Source organism: Sturnus vulgaris, chromosome 20 (assembly GCF_052056855.1).
Source record: "Sturnus vulgaris isolate bStuVul1 chromosome 20, bStuVul1.hap1, whole genome shotgun sequence".
In the NCBI taxonomy this organism is placed as follows: domain Eukaryota; kingdom Metazoa; phylum Chordata; class Aves; order Passeriformes; family Sturnidae; genus Sturnus; species Sturnus vulgaris.
The window spans coordinates 6,702,958-6,725,035 of NC_142262.1; the positions used below are offsets into that span (position 1 = coordinate 6,702,958).

The following is a 22,078-nucleotide window of genomic DNA, read 5'->3' on the forward strand; positions in this document are numbered from 1 at the left end:
CGCCCCGAGACCCCCGGGCGGGGCGGCTCCTCCGTCCGGGCGCGCTCGGGGGGATTCCTGCCCCCACCGAGCCGAGCTGTTACGCGGCTCCCGGGGCGAGTGGCTCCGCTGGCCCCACTCACCTGGCGGCGCTCCCAGCCCGCCGCACAGGAACGAACCGAACCGCGCCGGGGCGAACCGACGGCACCGGACCGGAGCCGCCCGCGCCGTGCGGAGCCGCTCCGGACCGCGGCGCACCGAGCAATGCCGAGCCCGGCCCGGCCGCAACTTCCCGAGCCGCTCGGGGCGGGAGCGGCGCCGGTACCGGAGCGGAGCCGCGGATCCCGGCGAGCAGGCGGCAAAGCACTCGGCAAAGTCCCGCTCGGGCCGGCCCCGTCCCGGCAGGAAATCCCTCCCCGGCCCGGCCTGATTGGAAAAGCCCGGCGGGTTGTGCGGCGGGGCCGGGCCGGGGCGGCTGTCACTCACCGTGATGCGGCGTCGAGCGGGGCAGGGGCCGGGCCGCCCATCCCGCAGCACCGGCACCGCTCCGCCCCCGGCCGGGGCTGCCCCGGGCTCCCGGGCATCCGTTCGCCTTGAAGGGGGTCCGGCTGAACGCATAGCACGGTCCGGTACCGGCCACAGGGAGCGGCACCGGCGCGATGCTTCAGGACCGGCGGGGTTCGGGACCGGCCCGATGCTCCAGGACCGGCGGGGTTCGGGACCGGCCCGATGCTCCAGGACCGGTGGGGTTCGGGACCGGCCCGATGCTCCAGGACCGAGCTGCTGGGAGGTTCCCCATTCTCGATCCAGGACTGAGGCAGTGGTTCGGGACTGGCTCCCGTGGGAATCCTCCATCCTCCTCAATCCAGCTCTGAGCCGGTGGTCTGGGACTGGCGTCATACGGGACCGACCTAGGGCTTGATCGGGAATTGGTCCAGTGCTAGGAGCGGCCTCGGGGAGAGGTCCCCCATCATCCATTCAGGAGCTCCACGCTGGAACCAGCCCTGCCCCACTGTCAGCCCTTTGCCCCCTCCACTCTCAGGCCCTTTGGCAGAGGGGCTGCTTAATGCCACTGATGGCACCCATGGGACCAAAATCCACCGATCCCCAGCTGTCCAAGCCCCAGATTAATCCTACTCTCACAAAGCACTAAAACCACCGAAAATTACCCATTTCTGCCAATCTTCAGCAGAAAGAGCAGAGGCAAGTGCTCCCTCGAGCACAGTTCTTTTAAAAAAGAGATTGCCTAATAAAGCTGGACAGTTTTTGTTGCATGATACCACTGGATTATCATCAACTAATCAGATTAAAAACACACGGAGGCTTTGGTTTTATTCACTAAATGGCCAGCCCACAGCTCCCTGGGGGAGTTGCAAAGATCCCACACCTCTTCAAACCAGGCCTCGAGACATTTCACCAAACGATGGTTTCATGAGCAACCCCAGTGAGGGGGATCCTTGGCAAGGGGAAGGGACTGACGTCTCCAGACACACCCTGTCTTTTCAGCTTCAGAATGAAGAGATTATTATGCACATCTAATTATAAATGTCAACATTTTATGGCTGCTCTGCTGAAGCACGAAGCTCTAAGTAGCCCTGCTAGAAACGGCTGTGAAGTGAAAGGTCTTGTTATTCCTCCTCTTGAGTTTTTCCAGAGCTTGTAAAGCGCAGTGACATTTATAATAATCCCCTGAATTTATGTGGCACCTTTGGTCCTTTTAAGGATCTTAATTAAGCTTTGCAGCTCCCTGAGCACAGACCTACTTTGCAAAAGAGGAGCCCAAGTCCTGCTTTGTACAAAATGTGTGTCCCATTTCAGGCAGGGGAAGGACTTTTTCACCCCAGCGACCTCCAGCACACGCTGTTACACCACAGTAAGGGCACAGCACCCTGACATCCCCAGCCAAAGGTTGTGGTGCTGCAGCCACACTCGTGTGGCTAAAGCTGGATAATTCAAACTTTAGTCTCTGGTGTCACACAAGCCTTTTGAATGGAGGGCGCCACTGGAGGGATTTAGAAATCAACAGTTGCTAGTGCAGCCTTCAAACCCATATATTTACCATACAATATTACCATATTTACCCATATATTGGCAGTCCTGACACTACACCCTCCCTCCATGGCCCTGCCTGCAGGGAGTGGAGTTGGAAGGAGCAGGCAGCCCCCATTTCCCACCATGAACCCCAGTTTTCCAGCAACTCTCAAAGGTTGAACACCTGGTTGGTGACACCAGCACAAAGAGCTGCCAGTGGCTTCAACCATGTCCACCTTGCAGAGCTGACAGACCCCCCGTGACATTTATTCCCCTGTGCCTGCAGAGCAGGTGCTGAGAGCATCGATGGAGTTTGCACTGCAGAGAAAGTCCTTTAACAATTCACCCACCTTCTATGCACCAGTACGAGATGTTTTAGAGTCTAGGGGGTTTCAAGGTGCAGGCACAGTTGTGTGGCCAGCTCTGCCCTCTACAGAAAGGTGCCCAAGGCAGCACTGACTTGTGTTCTCCACTTTGAGTGAGGGACTGGGGGCTCCAGCCGGGTCGGGCTGCTCAGTTCTGCGGGCCCCGGTTCCTGCTCGCAGCTCCTCAGGTCGATGTTGCCATCTAGAGGTCCCTGCTACAGCGATCGGCTCCTTGTAAAGTGTTAGGAAGGAGGTTGTTGGGGTTTTTTAAAACTCAATGCAGCATTTCAAAGCAGTTTTTTTTTTTTAGGTTAGCCCATGTCTTGGGTGGCTGCAGCTCATCCTGGCTTGTCTCACAGCCCCTGCAGCTGTGCAAACCCCTCCTCTCTGCTCTGACATTATTTTGAGATGGGGTAGAACACTCAAAGCAATGCATTTGCTGCCCAACATAGAAGCAGCTACACTGGCAAAAGCAATACACACAGTGGCATCCACAGCAGCTTCATGGCCAGCACTGGCTCCAGGTGAGGCTGTGACAGACATGGCTCCAAATTCTGGAGTGCAAGACTCCCACTCTCAAATCTCCCCCATGAAAACCCAACTTGGAAGTTCATGGCCATTTCATCCCCACCGAGTGAGCAGGAGGTCTGCAAAGCCCCAAACCAGACATCTAAAACATTTTAAGTATGTTATGAACCAGCTGGATGGAAATACTCTTCCCCCCTTTCAGCTGTGGCTCAGGCTTCTCTTTCACTGCTGGTTTTTTAAAGCGTGCCCAGCTCGACCCAAGGCCTTGCTGCAATCCCAGGGCTGCATCTCACACGTGGGCAGGAGGAGGCTCAGGCAAACAAGGGAGCAAGGGCCGTGTGATGCCCATGGCAGACAGGGTTGACTCCCTGGATGGGTGTGCAGACAGCACTGCCCAAACACTCTCAGTTCAGGGTCAGCACAGGGCTGATGTCTGGCAGCACAAGGGCAGCACTGCCATGGCAGAGGCTGTGTTGGACCACAGGATCTGTCCTGCAGGGAGGAGAGTGCAGGCTGAGGATGAAGCAGGGTGAGGAAGAGCCTCTCCTGCACTGAATCAGGCCACGGCAGAAAGCAGGTTATTGCCCAGATTTAAAGCCACCCACAGGAGCCCTTCCTGTAGCTCCTGACATTGATTCACACATCACCTGGCTCCCTGAGCACTGAGGGGTGATGGGTGTCCCACTGCTGGGCTTTGCTCGTGTCCTTAAGCAGCCCAGCGACTGTCAGTCTCATTCCTGATCCTCAAAAGTCACATCCTGTCCCCATGGAGCCTTTCCTGTACTGGCATCTATCTCCTCCCCACATTACATCCAGGCCAAGCATTTCCCACCCTGCTCAGCACTCCACCTTGTTGGCACCACTGTCAAAGGCAAAGTGAGAGCAGGATGGAGGATCTGGACACAAAGGTGCTTACATAGATATTTACTCCATTACCTCTTACATACCCTTGGGGCAATAGCTGCTCCTGGAAGCAGTCCAAGAAGATGAATTAGGGGGCTTCATCAAAAGAGAGATGCACTGCCCATAAGGAGGAGAAGGATCAGCTCCTTCTCAGAGACCAGGCTCTGGCAGAAAAAGGTTTGGGCTGGTTTGGCCCCAGACATCTCCTGTCATGCCACAGCACAGCTGCTGCCTACCAGAAGGGCTTCAATGCCAGGATACATCCCAGATCCAAGCAGAACCTGGACACAGCTCCATGAACTCATGCCCTGAAGCTGAGCATCAGCCTGAGTGTGAAATGCAGCAGTGAGTGCCCTTAGCAGAGCTGGTGAGACCTGCTGGTGGCAAAGAGCTACAGAAACCCACCCAGAGTCAGCTCTCAGACAGGTAGAAGGGCTTGGCCGTTTAGGAAGCTCTGTTATGGTAGGCAGTATATTTTGCAACAATTAGTTTCCCCCATAGAAGTAACAGGTAACCAACCCTTTGCTACATCATTCCAGCTCTGAGCTCCCTTGAAAAGCAACTCCACAGTCCTGGCTTGAAGCTGTGCAAGCCAGGAGCTACAGTCCTCAGCAGCCCCTGCCCTGGCACAGCAAACCCAAACCCTTCTCCTGAAGCCCTGTGGGAGCTTGGGCAGGTGCTGTCATGGGGCTCCTTCCCACATGCCAGTCCGGACTCACCTCTCAGGCACACGTGAGCTGCTGCTTGCACTGTCCTCCTCACCCTGCCTTCCTCTTCGTCCTCCTCCTCGAGCCTCCCTGTGCTGACAGCCACTTCTTTCTGGTCTTGTGCCTTTCTTTTCTCTCCGTCTCCCTTGCTTAGTCCCTCACTCAGGAAATTAAAGATAATCCTCCCTTTTTTTGCAGCCGGATTCCCTGTTTAACATTCGCTGCATGTGCTTGCACTGATTCAAAACGGGATTAGACTTTCTGTTGCTTTGATGTCAGTTGGGCTTTGCACTTAAGGCAGAGGGGGGAAAGAAAATATCTGTTAACAAACCTCTTGGATTCCACCCATCCACTTGCATCCATCCTGGAAATGAAGGTCAGGCACGTTTACCTGCAGAAAAGGAGCCCCCTTCCAGGATCGATGTGGGAGGAATAAATCACAACTGCAGCACTGCACTCCCTGCACGTGGGCCTTATTCTCTGGAAACACCCAAATTTCGCTCTGGCTCCGTTATCATCCAGCTGCGTGGAGGCTGAATGGCTCCCATGAGGAGGGAGGTGTCATTAATCATCAGCAAACCACAGCTCGTTGGCTGTCAGTGGATATTGCAACCTCCAGCTGCCGTGCAGCAGGGAGCGCGTGGGCCACCGGCATGGCTCCAACCACGGGGGCTCAGGGAATACCCAGAGCTGCTCATTTCCAAGGGGGAAGCAGGTGCTGCAGGGTGGCTGTGCTGGAAATCCATGTCCTGCTCCCTGGGGCGTGACATTTGTGCAGTGGCACAGTCCATAACTTTCCAGGGTTTTCCCCTCTGCTTCCTCAGGCCTGAACTTCTCTCCCTTTGGAAGATGAGGATTTGGGGTTGTTCTCACTGCTGGTCCTTCCAACACCAGTACAAAGCAGATGAAAAACATTTTTTCATGTTGCCTGAAAACATCTTGCTTTGCTTCCAAGACAACGCTCCTCGAATCCATGATGTCCAAAGCAGCACAGTTCAGACCTGGAACAGGATCTCACACCAGAAAAGTCTTTCACAAGGGATTCTGCAGAGCCATGGCCAGGGTTGGGATGTCACAGTGGATCTTATTCCTGCTTGTCCAGAACAGCCCTTTCCCACAGTCTCCAGAGCCTCACAGGTGGCTTCTGCTGCCTGATGCTCCTTCTCCATTCCCACCAGAGCTTCCCTTCACAGGCAGCTGGGTCTCCTCTGAGTAACAGGCAGATCTGGGGGCTGCATAACTGGAGATGTTCCAATGTCTCTGAAACCATCCCAGGACCTTCTGCGGGTTGTTTAGAAGAGCAGCTCCACGGACAAGCACAATCCAGCCATGAGCAGAACCCAGCTCACAGCCCTGAGCCCCTGGGGAGGCACAGCCAGCACCAGCAGAGCAGAAGTGGGGACAGCAGTGCAGAAGGGGACACACCTAGGCAATCCTGGGGCTCTGGCAGCTATAATCGCTGTCACCCACACCACTGGCTGTGCTGCAGCCCTGACTGGCACTGCCACAACATCGGGCTTCCTCCAGGACTGCCCAGGGACCCGGGACGTGCCTCTGCCAACAGCACAGTGTCTAATCCATTTTGCCTGGTGCACACTCACAGACTTGATTAATGTCTGCAATGAGCTCCATCCATCATCGGGGAGTAAAGGAGATTAACTCTGCAGCACGCCTGCCTCGCGCTGATCCCATTCTCCAGGCTTCCTGATTAATGGCGAGGCTGCCTTATCTGCCAGGCCAGGAAACACGAATATCCGGGTTGCCTGTGGTTAAGGGAAGCTGTGGGAGCAGAAGGGGCAGTGCCAGCACAGCCACAGCACGCTCTGCCATCATCAGGGCACTGCTGCTGCACCTCTGCTCCCCAGGCTCCATTCCTATTGATCCCTGCATTCCCATTGCTCCCTCTCTTCCTTCCTCCTGGCCCTTCCCAGCCATGCTAACATGGATGCTGGAAGGAGAGCAGCAATTGGAGCGCTGATGCATCCATGCAGGAATGCATGGAAACCAAAGTCTGGGGCTCCATTCTCCCTCAGTGGGTCAGCAGGGAAGATGTCATTCCCCATCCATAGACGGAATTCAGGTGAGTTGATTTGGAGGCCTGGAATAACCCAAGCAAATCCCTTCCTGGGGGTGGGGGCAAGGCTGCAGCTGACCAGTGCTGTGGAGAGCTCTTCCCAGGAGGACACGCTTGTAAAGTGGATGCAGGGAATTAGCAGTGCCATCTGGATGGGCTCCAGCTCCTGCCCCTGGCTCGCTGCTGATGCTTCATTAACAGCTCCCTCCTTTCAGCTCTGTCTCCTCAGCTTCTGCTGCGATCAGCTGGGCTGGAGTTTTGTTGTCTTGGGTTTTTTCCAAGTGGAAATTATTTCTCATTTCTTTTAACAATCAGGACAGAGAGAAAGAGACAGGAGAGGAAGGAATTTCTAGGAGATGAAAGGGCAGGATTAAGGACACGGCTTTCACTTTGTTATCCCTCTAGTGTGGCTAAGAAATTCCTTTCAGAAGAAGGCTTTAATTAACTATGATTTCTGACGGGAATAAATCCTGGAACTAGAGATAGGTCTGGCTTTTTGGGTCTGCTGACAACCCCACCTGCAACCTCAGCAGCCCAGATTCACACACACACACACGTGGTCTTATACAAAACTTAGCACATTTAAAATTGGCTTTGCAAAGGCACTGACTGTCTGGAAAATAAGGATCAGAGGAAAAAACCCCAGGCATTAGCAGGGCATCGTGCATGGTGCCAGTGGAAAGACAATCTGAGTGCACTGAACCATGGGGCTAGGGTAGCTCAAAATGTGGGAAGGGGCCTTTTGCATAGAGTAACAACTCAGGGCAGGAGGCAGAAGAAATATCTCTGTTGCCTTCTAGACCAAAAGCCCTTCTCACACAGCAGGAAAAATCAGAGGGAGAGGAGAGAAAGACGCCCAGTGGCAAACTGGGACATTTAGAAAGCATCACAGTGATGTATCCGCATCTTCCACTGCTGCAAAACCCTCCAGGAACTGAGTCAATCAAAAATAACATTTGGGGCTGATTTTTATCCAGATGAACTCTCTCCAAATATTTTAAGGCAGCCAGCAAAACGGCCAGCTTCTGCTTGTTTAACCCTTCTCCTGGAACCTGCACTGATTCTGAAAGAAAGCACCATTGCAGAAAGCATTTTTTCTGTGAGCTTGATCTGCACAACTGGATGTGGTGGGATGCTGTTCATCCCCAGCATCACCCTGGTCACCTCCCTGTGCCCTAACTCTGTTCTGACTCACTCACTTTCTGCAGCTCGACTGTCTGTGTAGATCTGGACATGAAAGATGAAGAATCCACACAGGTTTCCAGAGGAAGCCTCGGCCCCAGTTTACACAACAACAGCAACTCCTGCCAGGGAACATCACGACAGGTCCCTCTAAGAATCACATTTACGTTGTTCTGAGCCATGCTAAACAGGGAGCTCACATTGAACCCACATCTTGCTCCTCTCCCATCTTTCCAACTAATGAACTCCCAGCTGATAACAAATGCTGGCTGCTGTTGCTGGAGCATCTGCCTCTGCTCTCAGTGTTTAACAGCCCAAGAGGAAAAGCGCTTTACTGATTATTGTTTTCACTAGTGAGCATCATTTTACTTTTTCATTATCATTTTAAAAGGTTCCCACCTCTCCCACTGCCCTGAGCCACTGCCTCCAACCCCAGCAGATGCCTCTGTGCCCTGCAGCAGCACAGGGAACATATGGTTGGTTTCCCTGGGGAAAGTGGAGAGGAAAGGAACATCTGGCTGCTCCAGTGACCCAGCTGCTGAGGTGAGCAGAGCTTTTCCTGGGGCCTGCAGGTTTGTATCAGAAGGGTTTCCCATCCCATGCTACCACTGCTGACAGCCCCCTCGACACAAGGCTGCAGTCTCACTTGGGATTTAATTACTTATTAATTCTACAGATTTTTTACTTGTTCATATCTTCTGCAAACTAAAATTTTCCTGTGACATGCTGTATCAAATGTTTTACTGGACTTCAGGTAGATTTGAAAAATCAACTGCTTTCTTACCCTTCCTGCCCCTTCTCAGAACTAGGCAGCAGGATTGCAGTCTCTGGTTATAAAACACCACTTTTTTATTAGCTCTGTCATAAATCCTTACACTTGGATTTGCAATTTCATGTGACAGCTCTTTCCAGACACGGAATGGAGTTTATCTTGTTTCCCTGACTTGAACCTCTCAGGATTTTCCCTTTAGCTTCATCTTGGATCTGTAATTTCCATTTCCAAGCTTAACAACATCCTAATTCTCATTGAAAAGAAGGATGGCATAGCACTCATTTTGGGTTGGGCAGACACTTATTTTCGGTCATCAATCCTCCTGCTGTGTCTCCTCTTGAGCTCCATGAACAGTTATCCACAAGCCACAGATCCAAGCCAAAACTTTTTTCCCCTCAGTTCAGACTCACAAGGAATTCAGGTTACAGCTGCCCTCTCCTTGTGCTTCTTCATGTAAAAGGGAATCAGTGTCTAAGAACAAATACATACCCTGAGGCAGGATTTGTCTCCCTGAGGGCTCCTGGCTGTTCCTGTCCAACATCAAGACGTGCTGGCAGCTTCTTATCTCCCGACAAGGACAATGGGGATCTGCCCATTTCACCAAGCACACATCCACATCCCTGAGCTCAGCACATCAGCTGGCCCACCCCTGGTGCCCACCAGCCTCTCACAGAGCAAGTCCTGCTTAGCCCCTTGTTATTTTTGGCTGTGCCTTTGTCTCTGGGATCCTCTAACCTTTAGCAATGAAAACAAAACCGCAGAAGGTGCTGCCCTGGCCTTTGGCTCACTGAGAGCAGTGGGATGGGCAAAGGCTGAGGGCTTAAACCTCAAATTAGCAGTGTGGGACTGGAATGAGCCAGGCAGCTCTGACCTGTCATTTCAAGGGTAGGAACCTGTGGAGAGGGAGGAGGTCATCATCTGGTTTCAGATAAATGCCCACTTTGTGTTAATTAATTAGAAATCCAGCACAGATGACAGAAGAGCTTAGATGACCATTTAGCTGAAAAATTCCTGTAAAGCCACATGTGGCTATCGGGCAGCTGAGAAAGGGAATTCACCTGGTGCTTTCATTAGAGATGCACACGTCTAAGAGAAAGCAGAGCCTGGCAGTTGGGAAATCAGGAGATTGCTCATGGCTCAGGCTCCTTGTTCGTTAATACCAGCTCAAGGGACAACTGGGTCACACAGCAGCACCAACCTGAATCAAGTCAGGCACCAAGGCAACATCAGCTTCTTTCCAACCTGCCAGACCATACATACAGCTGTGCACATCTGGATCAATGACACAGCATCTGAGTCACCACCAAGCTACCTTCACAAACCTACTCTTCCAAACATTTGAGTTTTCTGTGTTTAGTTTCATAATCGGATCATTACATTCAGTACAGATCCCTCTGTGAAGATACCAAAGTAGGGATGATAGACCTTGCAGGAAGATGGATAAGATGCTGCGTAGAGAGAATTGCTGTCAATTTTTGACCTCAAGCTCAGCATGTGGCTTTAGGGAAATAATTTAAGTTTGCTATCACTTCTCATCTACGGGGAAGGAAATGTTATGTGACAAAGACCCACTTTACAGAATCAAAGGAGATAAAATGGAACAGCAGTTGGAAACTACTTTACCAATCTTGTCTGGAAAGAAGGGAGACTGATGTGCAGCTATTAGACAAAGATAGCACCCAGGCAGCATGGAGGGCTCATGCACCATGTCTAACACATCCTGAGTGAGATCATCCCTATTCCTAAGGCCACTGCAAGGACAAAACTTCACCCATTAGGCCACTTGATAAATATAATCACAGTCAAAGAGCTAAGCAATAAAATGCAGAGACCCATCCTGTAAGTCTGGACTCATAAGTAAGGAGAGCAGTGAGTTCAAGGGGAGGATTTGCAACTTGGCTCTTAGCGAAGGCTCCTCTCTCAAGAGTGCAAATCCGAGCAGCAGCCAGGTGCTAAATAAATATTTAGCAAACGAGAAAGTCTCCATTTAATGAGAAATTATTTGGTGAAACCAGCTGGGGAATGGTTTCAGTAGCACGGTAACAGAAGCTGGTGCTGCTCTCTGCCCCACGGGATGCTGCGGTTCCACTCGCCTTGCGTAAGTCAGGATCTCCAGCTGGGACAGGCACAGGAAATACAACTCATTACTGAAATGCAAGAGCCTTTCAGGGTTAAACCAGCCAGATTCATTCCCTGGTTGCAGAATTTGCCTAGCAGCAGCTTTGGATGATTACTATCTTTCTTCATTACAGTGATGCTGCAGACAGGATGGTCGAAGTCTAGTGGTGATGCCAAGTTTGTAGGAAGAAGTAATTTTTATTTCTTTTATGTTCAAGGGCTGAGCTCCATTTCCTCACTTTTATCTACATCATTAGGCTGTCGAGATGGTGCTTCACTGCACAAATGTTAATTACTATATCCCTCTTTTAAGAGGTGTTTTTCAAGGGGTTAGTGCCTCAATCTTCCTTGTAATTACATGCAGTGGTTAGTACAAGTCATCAGCTATATCCCAAGGTCCCCTGAGAGCTCATCCCTGCTGCAGTTTCTAGTAGATGAACACTCACAGAACCAGTCCTTCAGAGAGCTGCTGTCTTCAAGTGTTCAGGCAGATAATGAGCAGATTACTGTGCCTGCTCCTGCTGCTGACAGCAGCTCTGTGCACAGCCAGGCTGCACATCACCAGTTGCTGCAGTTTATATCCCTCCCTTCTCTCTACCCCTTCAACTCGGCAAAACTCCGTGCAACCAGTCCCTCCCTGGGGCAACAACTTCCAGATTACTGACAGAGCAAAAAAAGGGGAAAACAAACCTTGTTAAAGCCTGAATATAAAAACCCAGTTATAAAAGTGGCACAGAAATGGTGGCGACGCAGATCTCAGATGCTGAGCATGGCTTTGCCATGTCAGGGATAGAACTGCTGTGGATTTTTATGCCTCTACAGCTGAGAAGAAGGAATTACAGTTTCATCATATGTGAGGATTTTTTAAGTGAACAGCAATAGCTGAGATTGCAAAGTAAAACTAAAGTCGTGCTTTGGAACAACTGCTATATTTAAATGTCAGATTCCTTCTTTGAAAACTCTAAGATAGCACATTCCTCTCCAGGGGAATTGAGTAGGAGCTTGTCTATGCAAGGAAAATGTTTGGAATAGCAACTGCCTATTAGTTTCCCATGCAAACACTCCTAATCCATACTTCAAGCCTGGATAAAACTAAATTATCTGAAGGCACTCTGTTCACAACACTCCAACACCCACATACAAACCACTGCTTGCTTTGCAGCAGTAACCCCACACAGATGAACACTGACATTCATCCAAGATGTGAAGGAAAGAGTTTTTAAAGACAATATTAACTGAGAAACACTGCTTTTTCACAAGTTGTACATGTTCAAAACTTAGATACCACAGATACCTGCCATGGAAAAAAACTCAGAGGCAAATCATTGACTGAGGCAACTCCAGAGACTCAACAAAAACCTTACAGCAGAGCAGACAAATTGACCTCAGACTGTCTCTGATTGCTAAGAGCTTCAGTGCCAGGGCAAAAGGTGCACCAGGTTTCTGTCTGCTTCTGGTCCACTAGAGGACAACCTAATAATGATGAACTCCTTTGGGTTGCACAAAAATGGCCCATACTGAAAATGCTGCTGCCAAATCTGGCTGACAGACCATGCTGGGATTGCTGCTCTGTGTGTGCTGGGCCTCTCTTTCACCAGTACAGATTGATCCTTCAGACTTATGGAGCTCCAAAAAATGTCTCCTGCAGTTCATGCCAGCCTTTGCAACAACAAAAAGAAAGAGACAGAAGCAAGGGAGATTTCCAGACAGACACATGTAGTTTTTATAAAGCAAACCAAATCCCCTGCAGCATGCTCTGCCACGGAGAAAACCTTGCCTGTTGCTGCCGGATTTCTCACTCGCTTCTGACATGATATAATGTCGGATTTTTTTTTCACTGCAGGAAGTGCTCCGAGGTGCAGAACGATCTGTTTGCCTTGGTAACATGTGATTTATCAAACCGTAATGGAGGAATCCATCTCATGTATAAACAGTGGCCAGGAGCACAACACAACCATCAGCTCAAAGCCACAGAAAAAGCACGGGCTACTGCTCTGGCAAGGCAAAGAAAAAGAGTAAAACAGCTTCTCAAAACCCAAGGGAGTCCTTGCCTAGAATTTTTAAGGCAAATAGGTGACAAATAAAATCTGAGCTAGCAACACAGCTAATTTCTGGAGCTAGGAAGCAAATGAGCTGTGGCAAGAAGCAGAACAACAGAAAACAGCACAGAATTAATTACAAGTGAAGTGTCTCAGGTTAGAATTGAAGTTAGAGGCGTCAGAGGGTCAAGCAACAATTTTCAGTCGGTAATTTGCTTCCTTAACATCCTTCATCCCCACCAAGGCTGTACCTATGACTCGGGGATGAAAAGTGCATGTGTCTGTAAAGAGAAAAATACACACTGGAGGCAGATCAGAGCTATTTAAAAAGCAAAAATCTGATACTCCTGCTGGCGCCGGCGATGGCAGGCTGGCTGTGCCCGGGAGGGCTCGGGTCGCAGCATCCCCTCGGGCTGGGATGTGAAGGGCTCTGCCCAGCCCCCGTGCCAGCCCCGCTCCGCACCCGCCTTCCCTCCCACCGGCGGCGGCGAGGGATGCTCGCCCCCGGCGTGTCTGCCCGAGTCAGCTGCTCCTTGATGTCAGAACCTGCTCCGGGCTCGGCGGGGCGGCAGCGGAACCGAGCGCAGCCGAGTCTCAGCCGCTGCTCGCCGGCTCGGGGAGGGCTCCCTGCTCCCGCATCCCGCCGGGAAAGCGCGGGGGCTCAGCCCGTCCCACCGCGGAGCCGCCGGGGGAACTTGCCCAACTTTCTCCATCCCGAGTCCCGGCACCAGCTGCCATGGCCCCCGGCAACTCTTCCCGCAACTTCTCAGCGCCGGAGGCTCAGAACGGCTCCGGTGAGCGGGGGCTCAGTGGGGCTGCGGGTGATGGTGATGGGGGGCTGGCGGTGATGGTGGGGGGCTGGGGGTGATAGGGGGATGGGAGTGATGGGGGGCTGGAGCGGGGACCCCCCGCACCCCGCCCGGGCTGTGCCGCCTTCAGCACCCGAGGGCGGACAGCGCCGGGCGGGCGGAGGGACGGGCTGAGCCCCCGGGGTGCGGGACCCTCCTGGGCACCGCACAGGGCTCCAACAAACACAGCCCGACCCTCCTGGGCACCGCACAGGGCTCCAACAAACACAGCCCGACCCTCCTGGGCACCGCACAGGGCTCCAACAAACACTGCCCGACCCTCCTGGGCACGGCACAGCGCTCAAACACTGCCCGACCCATCCCGGGCACCCCACACCGCTCAGACACAGCACTGAAACACAGCTCGAGCTTTCCTAGGCACGGCACAGCGCCCAAACACAGCCCGAGCCCTCCTGGACACAGCACTCAGACACAGCCCGGTCCCGCCGCTGGCCACGGTGGCTCGGAGCCAGTCGCTACCTGTTGGCTGCCAGGCAGCAAACTCCAGCAGCCCGCAGGTCCTGGCTGCTGGGAAGGGAGGAACCAGCCCGGCTACACAGGGAGGGAAGCACAAAGAAGGTGAGGTAAGGCTGGAGAGGGATGCAGAGATCCTCACCAGGATCCCTTTTTCTCTATACGACCCTGTTTTCAGATCAGCAGTTCAGGGTCAGGCAGTTCTCAATGGTTCAAGCTGGTGAAACTCCAACAGGAGGTGGTTCATACGTGGTCTTTGACTCTCTGCATCAGCACAGTCCTTTAGAAAACAAAAGTGTGCCTTAGGTACTTCCTTCTGAAATACAGTGAAGATGAAGTCTCTTACATATCACGGTATGACTTAGAATGACAATCACCTTAGAGAAAAAGAAAAAATTAGCCCTGTCCACATTCAGTTCACATAGTGCACTGAAAAGAAAAACTATCAGGGCAGCCACAGACCTACAAATCAATGCCTGAAGTAGCTGCTTAAATACAAAATATATTCACTTGGATATGCACAAAAGCAGCACTGAAAATTCAGATTCAATGATGTCTCAAGATGAAAGAGACTTTAGAAAAAAAGACAGAACTTTTGAGAATTTGATAGATGTGCTCTTCTGACTCCAGTCTATATAACAGATATAAACTACAGTTTCAAATTAATGCATCTGATAATTCTTGCAAGTCCTGCTTGTACAGACACCATCAGCAGGACAGAGGCTACAGCTCTGCACAGACCTCACACAAAGCCTTGGGCATGCACACATCCTGCTTTGAGGCTGAGCTCATTCCAAATGTTACAGAATCACCATGAGCACTGAATCGATTATACAGCAGGAAAAGGGACATTTTTGTCCCAATTTCCAGCTAACCATGTGGCATTTATGTTTCACTCAAACAATCCTTTCCCACCACACTCATGAAGTTTGTGGTTAAAAGAAAGGAGATCAGATCTCAGAACAGCTACAATCAGAACAGCAGGACCTGAATAATCATCTTCCAGTTTCTAGTCCTCCATCTTCCAGCATTAAGGAGGCTTGAGATATCCTTGGATGCTCGAGTGTCAGGTTTTGAGAGGGTGCTGATGGCTGTAGGTTACCTACTAAAAATCACATAACAGGAGACATTTCCTTGCATTAATGGGTCACCAGGAGGAACAGGGACCACTTAAATCCCCACAAATGGTTTGGACAAGGCTTTTTTGTCTTATCAGCCAAGCCTGGCTTCCACCTTCAGACCCCTGCTAGTTCTCCTGTGCCTCACTGGCTGCTTTCTGACACCTGCAGAGAGGTTTCCCAATAAAATGGTGCAGGAACTGTTTTATTGGGTTCTGGCATTGGCCTTGCCTAAGCTGGCTGCTTCCTAATGCCAGAAGGATTGAGCCAGTGGCAGATCATCATGGCCCACTTCTAAGAGCAGTGAAATATGGCACACACATTTCCAGCCACAGGCCAGCAATGTAGCCCCAGTTATCTTGCCAATTCTGTCAAACTTCTCTGTCACACCAAAGTAAATGTGGAGAAGTTTGTGCTCAAGAATTCCAGAGGTCGAGGTCAGCAAATACCACTTCAGCAAACAGACACTGCTTTGGCAACGACTGCACCTGTAAGTATCTGTTATTTCACTTAATCTCATTTTCAAGATTTCCCTAGGTTCTGTTGGAGGAGGCTTCCCCACTTCTGCTGATAAGGAGATTGAACAGTTCAGTGACTGAAAGCATTTCCAATTAACAGCACATTGAATCATCTGTAATTCAATGAAAGGCAGCCTAGACTGAGGGGCTGTCACACACAGTCCTTGCAACAGCCACATAAATAACTCACACAAAACCATTTCCTAGAAAAAAACTCCACCAGGTCCCACAGGAGAGGAGTAATGAGATGAAATGAGATCTGCCTCAGCTAAGAAGGGCTATTTTAGACTTCAGCACACAGGGAGCCCTGCAGAACAGAGAGCATCACCATCCCTGCCTTCAACACCACCTCCTGTCCCCAAGAGCTTCTGGCTTCAAAATGTGATTTTATACTCAGGTGAGGGACAAGGCCAATGTGAATTTGATTATGTTTGGGGGGTTCCATCCCAAAGAGCAACAGCCAAGCACTGGTGTGGATAAGCTAAGTGTTATCAGGCAAGAATTTTGCCTAGGAAATCCACCCACACCCAGAACTCAAAGACAACAGCTTTAAGCTGTTTTTCTTCTAGGACAATCCCTGTTGAAGGGCCCCTCTGAAACATACTCCCAATCCTTGTCTAACCACATTGTTGGATTTCTTTGTAGGAAAGAAGCTACAGAAAGGGAGAGAGGCAGGGAAGGAAGAAGGAAAGGAGAATGTTCTCTGGCCTACCCTTGATAAGAGGACAGAGTACTGTCCCAGATCTCACAGTACAGATAAGCAGGAGCTGTCTGCCTGCATGGCCAATGAATTCTGTGTTTCATACCATACAATAGATAAACTACCCAGCAGATTAACTGAAGCTTTCTGATAGCAGCCTGAGCATTGACTTTATCCAGATTTTGGCACCCACAGAAACGCTTCTCCAATGTGTGAAGCAGAAGCTGCCTCACCCACTCCCCTCAAAAACAGCTAAAAACACTTCATGGAATAAAAGTTACTCACAACTCTGTCAGGTGCTGGTGAATGCAGAGTCATGCCAGCCAGAGGTTAGTCCCTCAAAAAAGGGCTGGGGAGTTGCAGAGCAGGACAGAAGCACATCAGGAGAGTTGAGGAATGATGGCTACACATACCAGCTCTGGGTGGCATGCTGAATGTACTGAGAGGCAGAGAAGGAAGTGCCAAATCCCCAGCTAAGCCTCTCCAGGTGCTGGAAAGGGTATTAAAAATCATTCCAGTCTTTGTCTTTAGTGGGGACGGGTCCATCTGCAGGACAGGGCAAGCACACCAAGCTGTGAAGAGGTTGTCTCTGGGTTGCACTCACTGCTTTGGTTTGTTTTGGCAGTACCAGAGAAGCCAGCACCACACACCAATGTGATAATGCCCAGTCTCTTCAGCATCATCTGCTTCCTGGGCATCATGGGGAACCTCATTGTGATCTACACTATCGTCAAGAAGAAGAAGCTGAGATGCAAACAGACCGTGCCCGATATTTTCATCTTCAACCTCTCCATCGTGGACCTCCTCTTCCTCTTGGGCATGCCCTTCCTCATCCACCAGCTCTTAGGCGATGGCTCGTGGTACTTTGGAGCTCCCCTGTGCACCATCATCACCGCCCTGGACACAAACAGCCAGATCACCAGCACCAACATCCTCACAGTGATGACTCTGGACCGTTACCTGGCCACCGTCTACCCCCTCAAATCCACCTACGTGCGGACGCCGTGCGTCGCGGCTCTCGTCATCTGCCTGGTGTGGCTCCTGTCCTTCCTGACCATCATTCCCGTGTGGATGTACGCCGGCCTCATGCCCCTGGAGGACGGCACCGTGCGCTGTGCTCTCCTGCTCCCCAACCCAGAGACCGACATCTACTGGTTCACCCTCTACCAGTTCATGCTGGCCTTCGCCGTGCCCTTGCTCATCATCTGCGTGGTCTATTTCAAGATCCTGCAGCACATGGCCACCACCGTGGTGCCGCTGCCCCAGAGGAGTCTCCGGGTGCGCACGAAGAAGGTCACCCGCATGGCAGTGGCCATCTGTTCTGCCTTCTTCATTTGCTGGGCTCCCTTCTACATCCTCCAGCTGGTTCACCTGGGCATTGACACCCCATCCGTGGCCTTCTTTTATGCCTACAACTTTGCCATTAGCTTGGGCTATGCCAACAGCTGCCTCAACCCCTTTCTCTACATCGCCCTCAGCGAGACCTTCAAGCGCCAGTTCTTGGTGGCCATTCGCCCTGCCAAGGAGCCCTGTCGCAACAGCAGCTCTGCCAACAACAACAGCATGACAGAGGCCAGTGTGTGCCTGAAGCTGGCGCCAGAATCCACCCAGCAGACTCAGTTCCTGGAGGACTTCTCCCCACGCTCGCTGCCGGTGACTGTGGCTGTTCACTAGGGCACTCCGAAGGGATGGCAGCAGAAAGCTCTGGATCTGTGAGTTGATGGAGGAGCAGCAGCTGCAGGCAGGTCTTGGAAATGCCTATGGACTACAAACTTCCACCTCCAAAATGCAGGTGCCTCTCTTTTCCATTCCTGTGCTCCTGCACTGCTCCCAGCCTATGAGATGCTATGTGCTGCCGCTTTTCATCCTGCACAGGAGGACTCTGCCCCACTGGGCCTTCAAAGAGGATGAATACAACAGAGAGAAAGGACAGAAAGAGGATTTCCAGGGGGAATATTCACTCTACAAGAGTAAAACCTCTATCAGCACTGCCCAAGGATTCCTCACCTCTTGGCCCGATCAGGCAGCTTCTCAACACAGAGCTTCTTCATTCAGAACTTGAACCTTTGAACCACAATGTCATCTATTTATTTTTTTATAAGTAATCTGCAGACTTTGCTGGCTGTGCTGATATCCTAGAAGCACACAGCAGAGAGATCTTGGGGACAGAAATCTCACTCAGACCTGTTGCTTGGCCTTTCAGTCCAGCCCCATCTGCCTCCAGTGGGCTGTATTGTTTGGCAACCACAACATTTCAGGAACTGGCTCATTTCGATGCTAATGCTAAAATATTTCAAGCAAAATCAGACACATAATAATCACACTGCTTCAAGGGACTGCAAAGAATTCTCAAAATTACTGCTGCTAACACCAGATTTGTGGCTTCTCATGGCAATGAGCAGATTTTCACAGTGCTAGTTCTTCATGCTGCTCTTGTGCCTCACAGTCTGCACGGCCATTGGGGAACCCCTGGCAGAGGGTTTTAAGCAGGACTAAAAATCACAATGTGCAGAGATCTGTGGAGCGAGAAGCTGTGAAAAAGCAGCTCAGGGGAAGCAGAGTTGCTTATGCAGCTTCTTCAAAAATAACAAATGCTTTACACAAAGTTAAAAGAGGGAAAATTAAATGTCTGTATGTTGTATATGCGGCTTTAGCAGTCGGAGGTTAGGAAGTAGCTCTGCTCATTATAAAGTAGAGAAAAGACAGCAGAGATCAGCTCAAAGCAGGGATTACACCAACAGCCTGTGCCAGGCTCCACAGGGACCACGCAGGCATTGTTCAACACTTTGTCAGACACGGAGGGACTGGTTGCTGTAGATGGATTTAATTTAAGAATTAAAAACATCAAACAGTCCAAAGGAATTTGTCATACCACACTTAAGGTTTCACACCACCAGCCACCCACGATATGCCCAGAACAGAATTTCACCCTTGCTCAGCTCCAAAGCACAACTGTGTCACCTGCACAGGATGTCCTAAGCCACACACATCACACTCGTAAGCACATTTAAACACGGCCAATACTTCAGACTACACCCTGCAGAGAGCACACAGCCACTCGCTCACCTCCAGCGATCAAAGCAGTCAGGTGTGCAGCACCAGCACCTTTGACACCATCAGATGCAGCATGTTGCTTTCTGAGTCACTGAACAAACCTCAGGACAGGGTCTCTCTGTATTTTCTTCCAGGCTCTGTCACAACCAGCACATCCAGACCGTGACTGAGAGTATCTTGTGGATTTTCTGCCTGCGTTTCCCCAGCCAACAAAGCCAGACATCTGCGGAACTTTCAAGCTTTATGGCTCGAAAATCTTTGCCCCGTTTTAACTGCCAGGAATTTTCACCTGCTGTTTTTCATGGAGCTGCTTTGCTCTTTGGTCAGTACTCTCCCTGAAGGGCTTGGATGGAGCGAAGGTCGAGGACGATGCGTGCTGTGCCAGCCAGACTTGCCCTGGGGACAAGGGAAGCTATTGTGTCACCTTTCTCCCATTAGGCAGGGAAGGGAAGAACTGGCACATTTTCTGGGAAAGGAGGTGGTAATGACTGGGTGGGTGTTTCTTCCTCTAGTGCCAACCATAAGGAAAGTATGAGAAGTGAAAACAGACTGAGTTATCAGGGCTCTCTCGGAGAGCAGGACGTTGGAGATATTATCTTGCTTACACAGTAAAGGTGTTTATGGTTGAACAAGTCTGTTCCCATCTGAGGTGAGTCGATCTGACCGGTGTGGCCAAGCCATGTGCTAAAAACCACAGGGCCAAGTGGGCTAACCAGGAAGGGACCAACTGGTGCAGCACTCAAAAGGGGTTTTGTGGGGCTGACCTTTCCCAGATCTCATCACACTGAAGTCAACACACCAGTCCAACACTGACCACAACACGGGCACCTTCCCAGCTTGAAGTCCTGCAGATCTCATCTGTGTGAGGTGCAAAGCCATACTGGAGAGCCTGGTCCCAACACCATGGACAGGTGGCTGCCATTTATCCAGTGTCCCAGGAGAAGCATGTGCCCCTTCCCACCACCCTGCAAGGCTCAGGGTTTCCATTCCCTCATATTCCTTCATGTCCTGAAGGGGTTTCCTACTCCAGATGTTTCAACACTGGCTGTGGGGTCCTTCCCTTTCCATGTACATCCATAAAAGTGTGACAAATCCTCCTTGGGAAGACAAGGATGTGAACTCCTGTGTCTGTATTGAGAGGCTGGGAAGAAAAGCACAGACAGGAAGCAAATTAGCAAAGAACACAGCCAGCAGATAACTTTTGTCAGCTTCCCAAAATCACCCCAAAGCACAGGGCAAGATGAACAAAAGCCTGTCCTTAGGAGCAAACCTATTGATCAAATGCCTTCAGAGGTGTCACCCTAGATAAGGCAAGGCCTTCCAGGAGCTAAACAGTCCCTGTGCACCTTGGTGTGACCTCCTCCAAACATCCTATCCCTTTTCCAACTTTTTCAGAGCTGGCTTTATTCAGTCAGAGTCCATTGACATTCTGGTTTGTGTTCAACTTTACCTCTTTGTCTCTCTGCTCTTTGTATTTATTATGTGATCTCCTGTCTCAGTGCCTTGGTTACCAAGGGCAGAGCCTGAATAAAGGGAATTGCAAAGTAGGGAAGGGAACAGGGACTCGTGCAGGGATGGAGAGCCCCGAGTGCAGTGAGGGCTGCCCAAGAGGTGCTGTGAGAAGGGCACAGAGATAAGACAGCTCATTTCCCAGCAGTCCTGCCTCCCATACACAGCCCATTTTCTATCTTGAGAGAAATCAAAGGGAAATTCAGCTGAAAAACCAGGGGAAAAACACCCCCACAAGCAAAGGGCAATAGAAAAACGATTCAATCTGCTTTTTCACATCAACAGCCTACTATGCTTGAGGAGACAAATTTCCTCTGCTCATTTTGCCAGCACTTATCCCATGTTTTTGTGGGCTGCCTTGTCAGACAGCAGGGCGACAGATGGGTTCACTCTCCAGCCCCTCCTCTTCCCCTCATTGTCCTCAGAGGTGCAAGTGAAGCCACATGTCACAGCTCTGCTCTTGATAAACTCCCACAAAAGGGCAGATGGTCCAGTCACTTTTACTCTTACTTTCCCCGCTGGTGACAAAGTAATCCTTGGTTGGTCGTGGCAGGATTCAGTGCCTGGCTCACCCTTCTCAGTCACCTCTATTGCACTCCCCCCCTCCCAGCAAAGCAAACTCCTGCCTTCCCCCAGTGGCAGCTCTGCCAGGCCATCCCTGGAGCCCAGCTGGTGACATTCCCTGGACACCCTTCTCCACCTGAAGTCTCTGCACAGCTGAGCCTGCCCAGGAGAGAATTCCAGCCGTGATGGAGCACACGCATGGAGGCTGCAGGGTGGGGAGGAGGGAAAGGTGGGGTGACTCACTGGCCCCTGGGACACAGCCAGAGCCTGACTAATCCTGTTTCCTCAGCCCTCCTGGGCTGCTAATTGAACACATTTCATTCAACAGACTCACCGGTGGGAGAGGAGCCACGTGGCAGGTACGGATACGTTCCCAGCCCTCTCCTTCTCCTAAATCCTCCTGCCAGATGCAGGGACCACACAGCAATGCCCTTCCCTGCTCACCTCCCCTTAGCAAAGCAGCACAGCCAAACCCCCACAGCCTTTCCACCAGCTCCATCCCCAGCGTGGGGCTGGGGAGGGGCAGCAAAAAGGAAACACAACCACAGGAGAGGAGTAAAGGGGGAAGGATGCCTCATCTACAGCCTCCATCTCC

At 51.2% G+C, this 22,078-nt stretch overlaps 1 protein-coding gene across 2 annotated transcripts; it reads left to right on the plus strand.

The window, feature by feature from the left end:
- The first annotated feature begins 13,282 nt into the window (after nt 1-13,282).
- LOC106854321 (melanin-concentrating hormone receptor 1-like) lies at nt 13,283-20,042 on the plus strand. 2 transcript variants are annotated; one of them, XR_015807768.1, is made up of 3 exons: nt 13,283-13,492; nt 16,982-19,444; nt 19,545-20,042. XR_015807768.1 is itself a non-coding variant. In XM_014878193.2 (2 exons), exons 1-2 carry the CDS (start codon nt 13,435-13,437, stop codon nt 18,028-18,030), a joined length of 1,107 nt encoding a protein of 368 aa, XP_014733679.1. In that variant the 5' UTR covers nt 13,283-13,434; the 3' UTR covers nt 18,031-20,042. The 2 variants fall into 2 exon arrangements, 1 of the variants encoding a protein (XP_014733679.1); XM_014878193.2 differs by having other exon boundaries at nt 16,982-20,042.
- The last annotated feature ends 2,036 nt before the right edge of the window (nt 20,043-22,078 follow it).

Coding starts and splice junctions, on each gene's coding strand:
- LOC106854321 (XM_014878193.2), top strand. CDS start 13,435: ATGGCCCCCGGCAACTCTTCCCGCAACTTCTCAGCGCCGGAGGCTCAG. Junction 13,493..16,981: donor GGAGGCTCAGAACGGCTCCG/GTGAGCGGGGGC, acceptor TTGTTTTGGCAG/TACCAGAGAAGCCAGCACCA.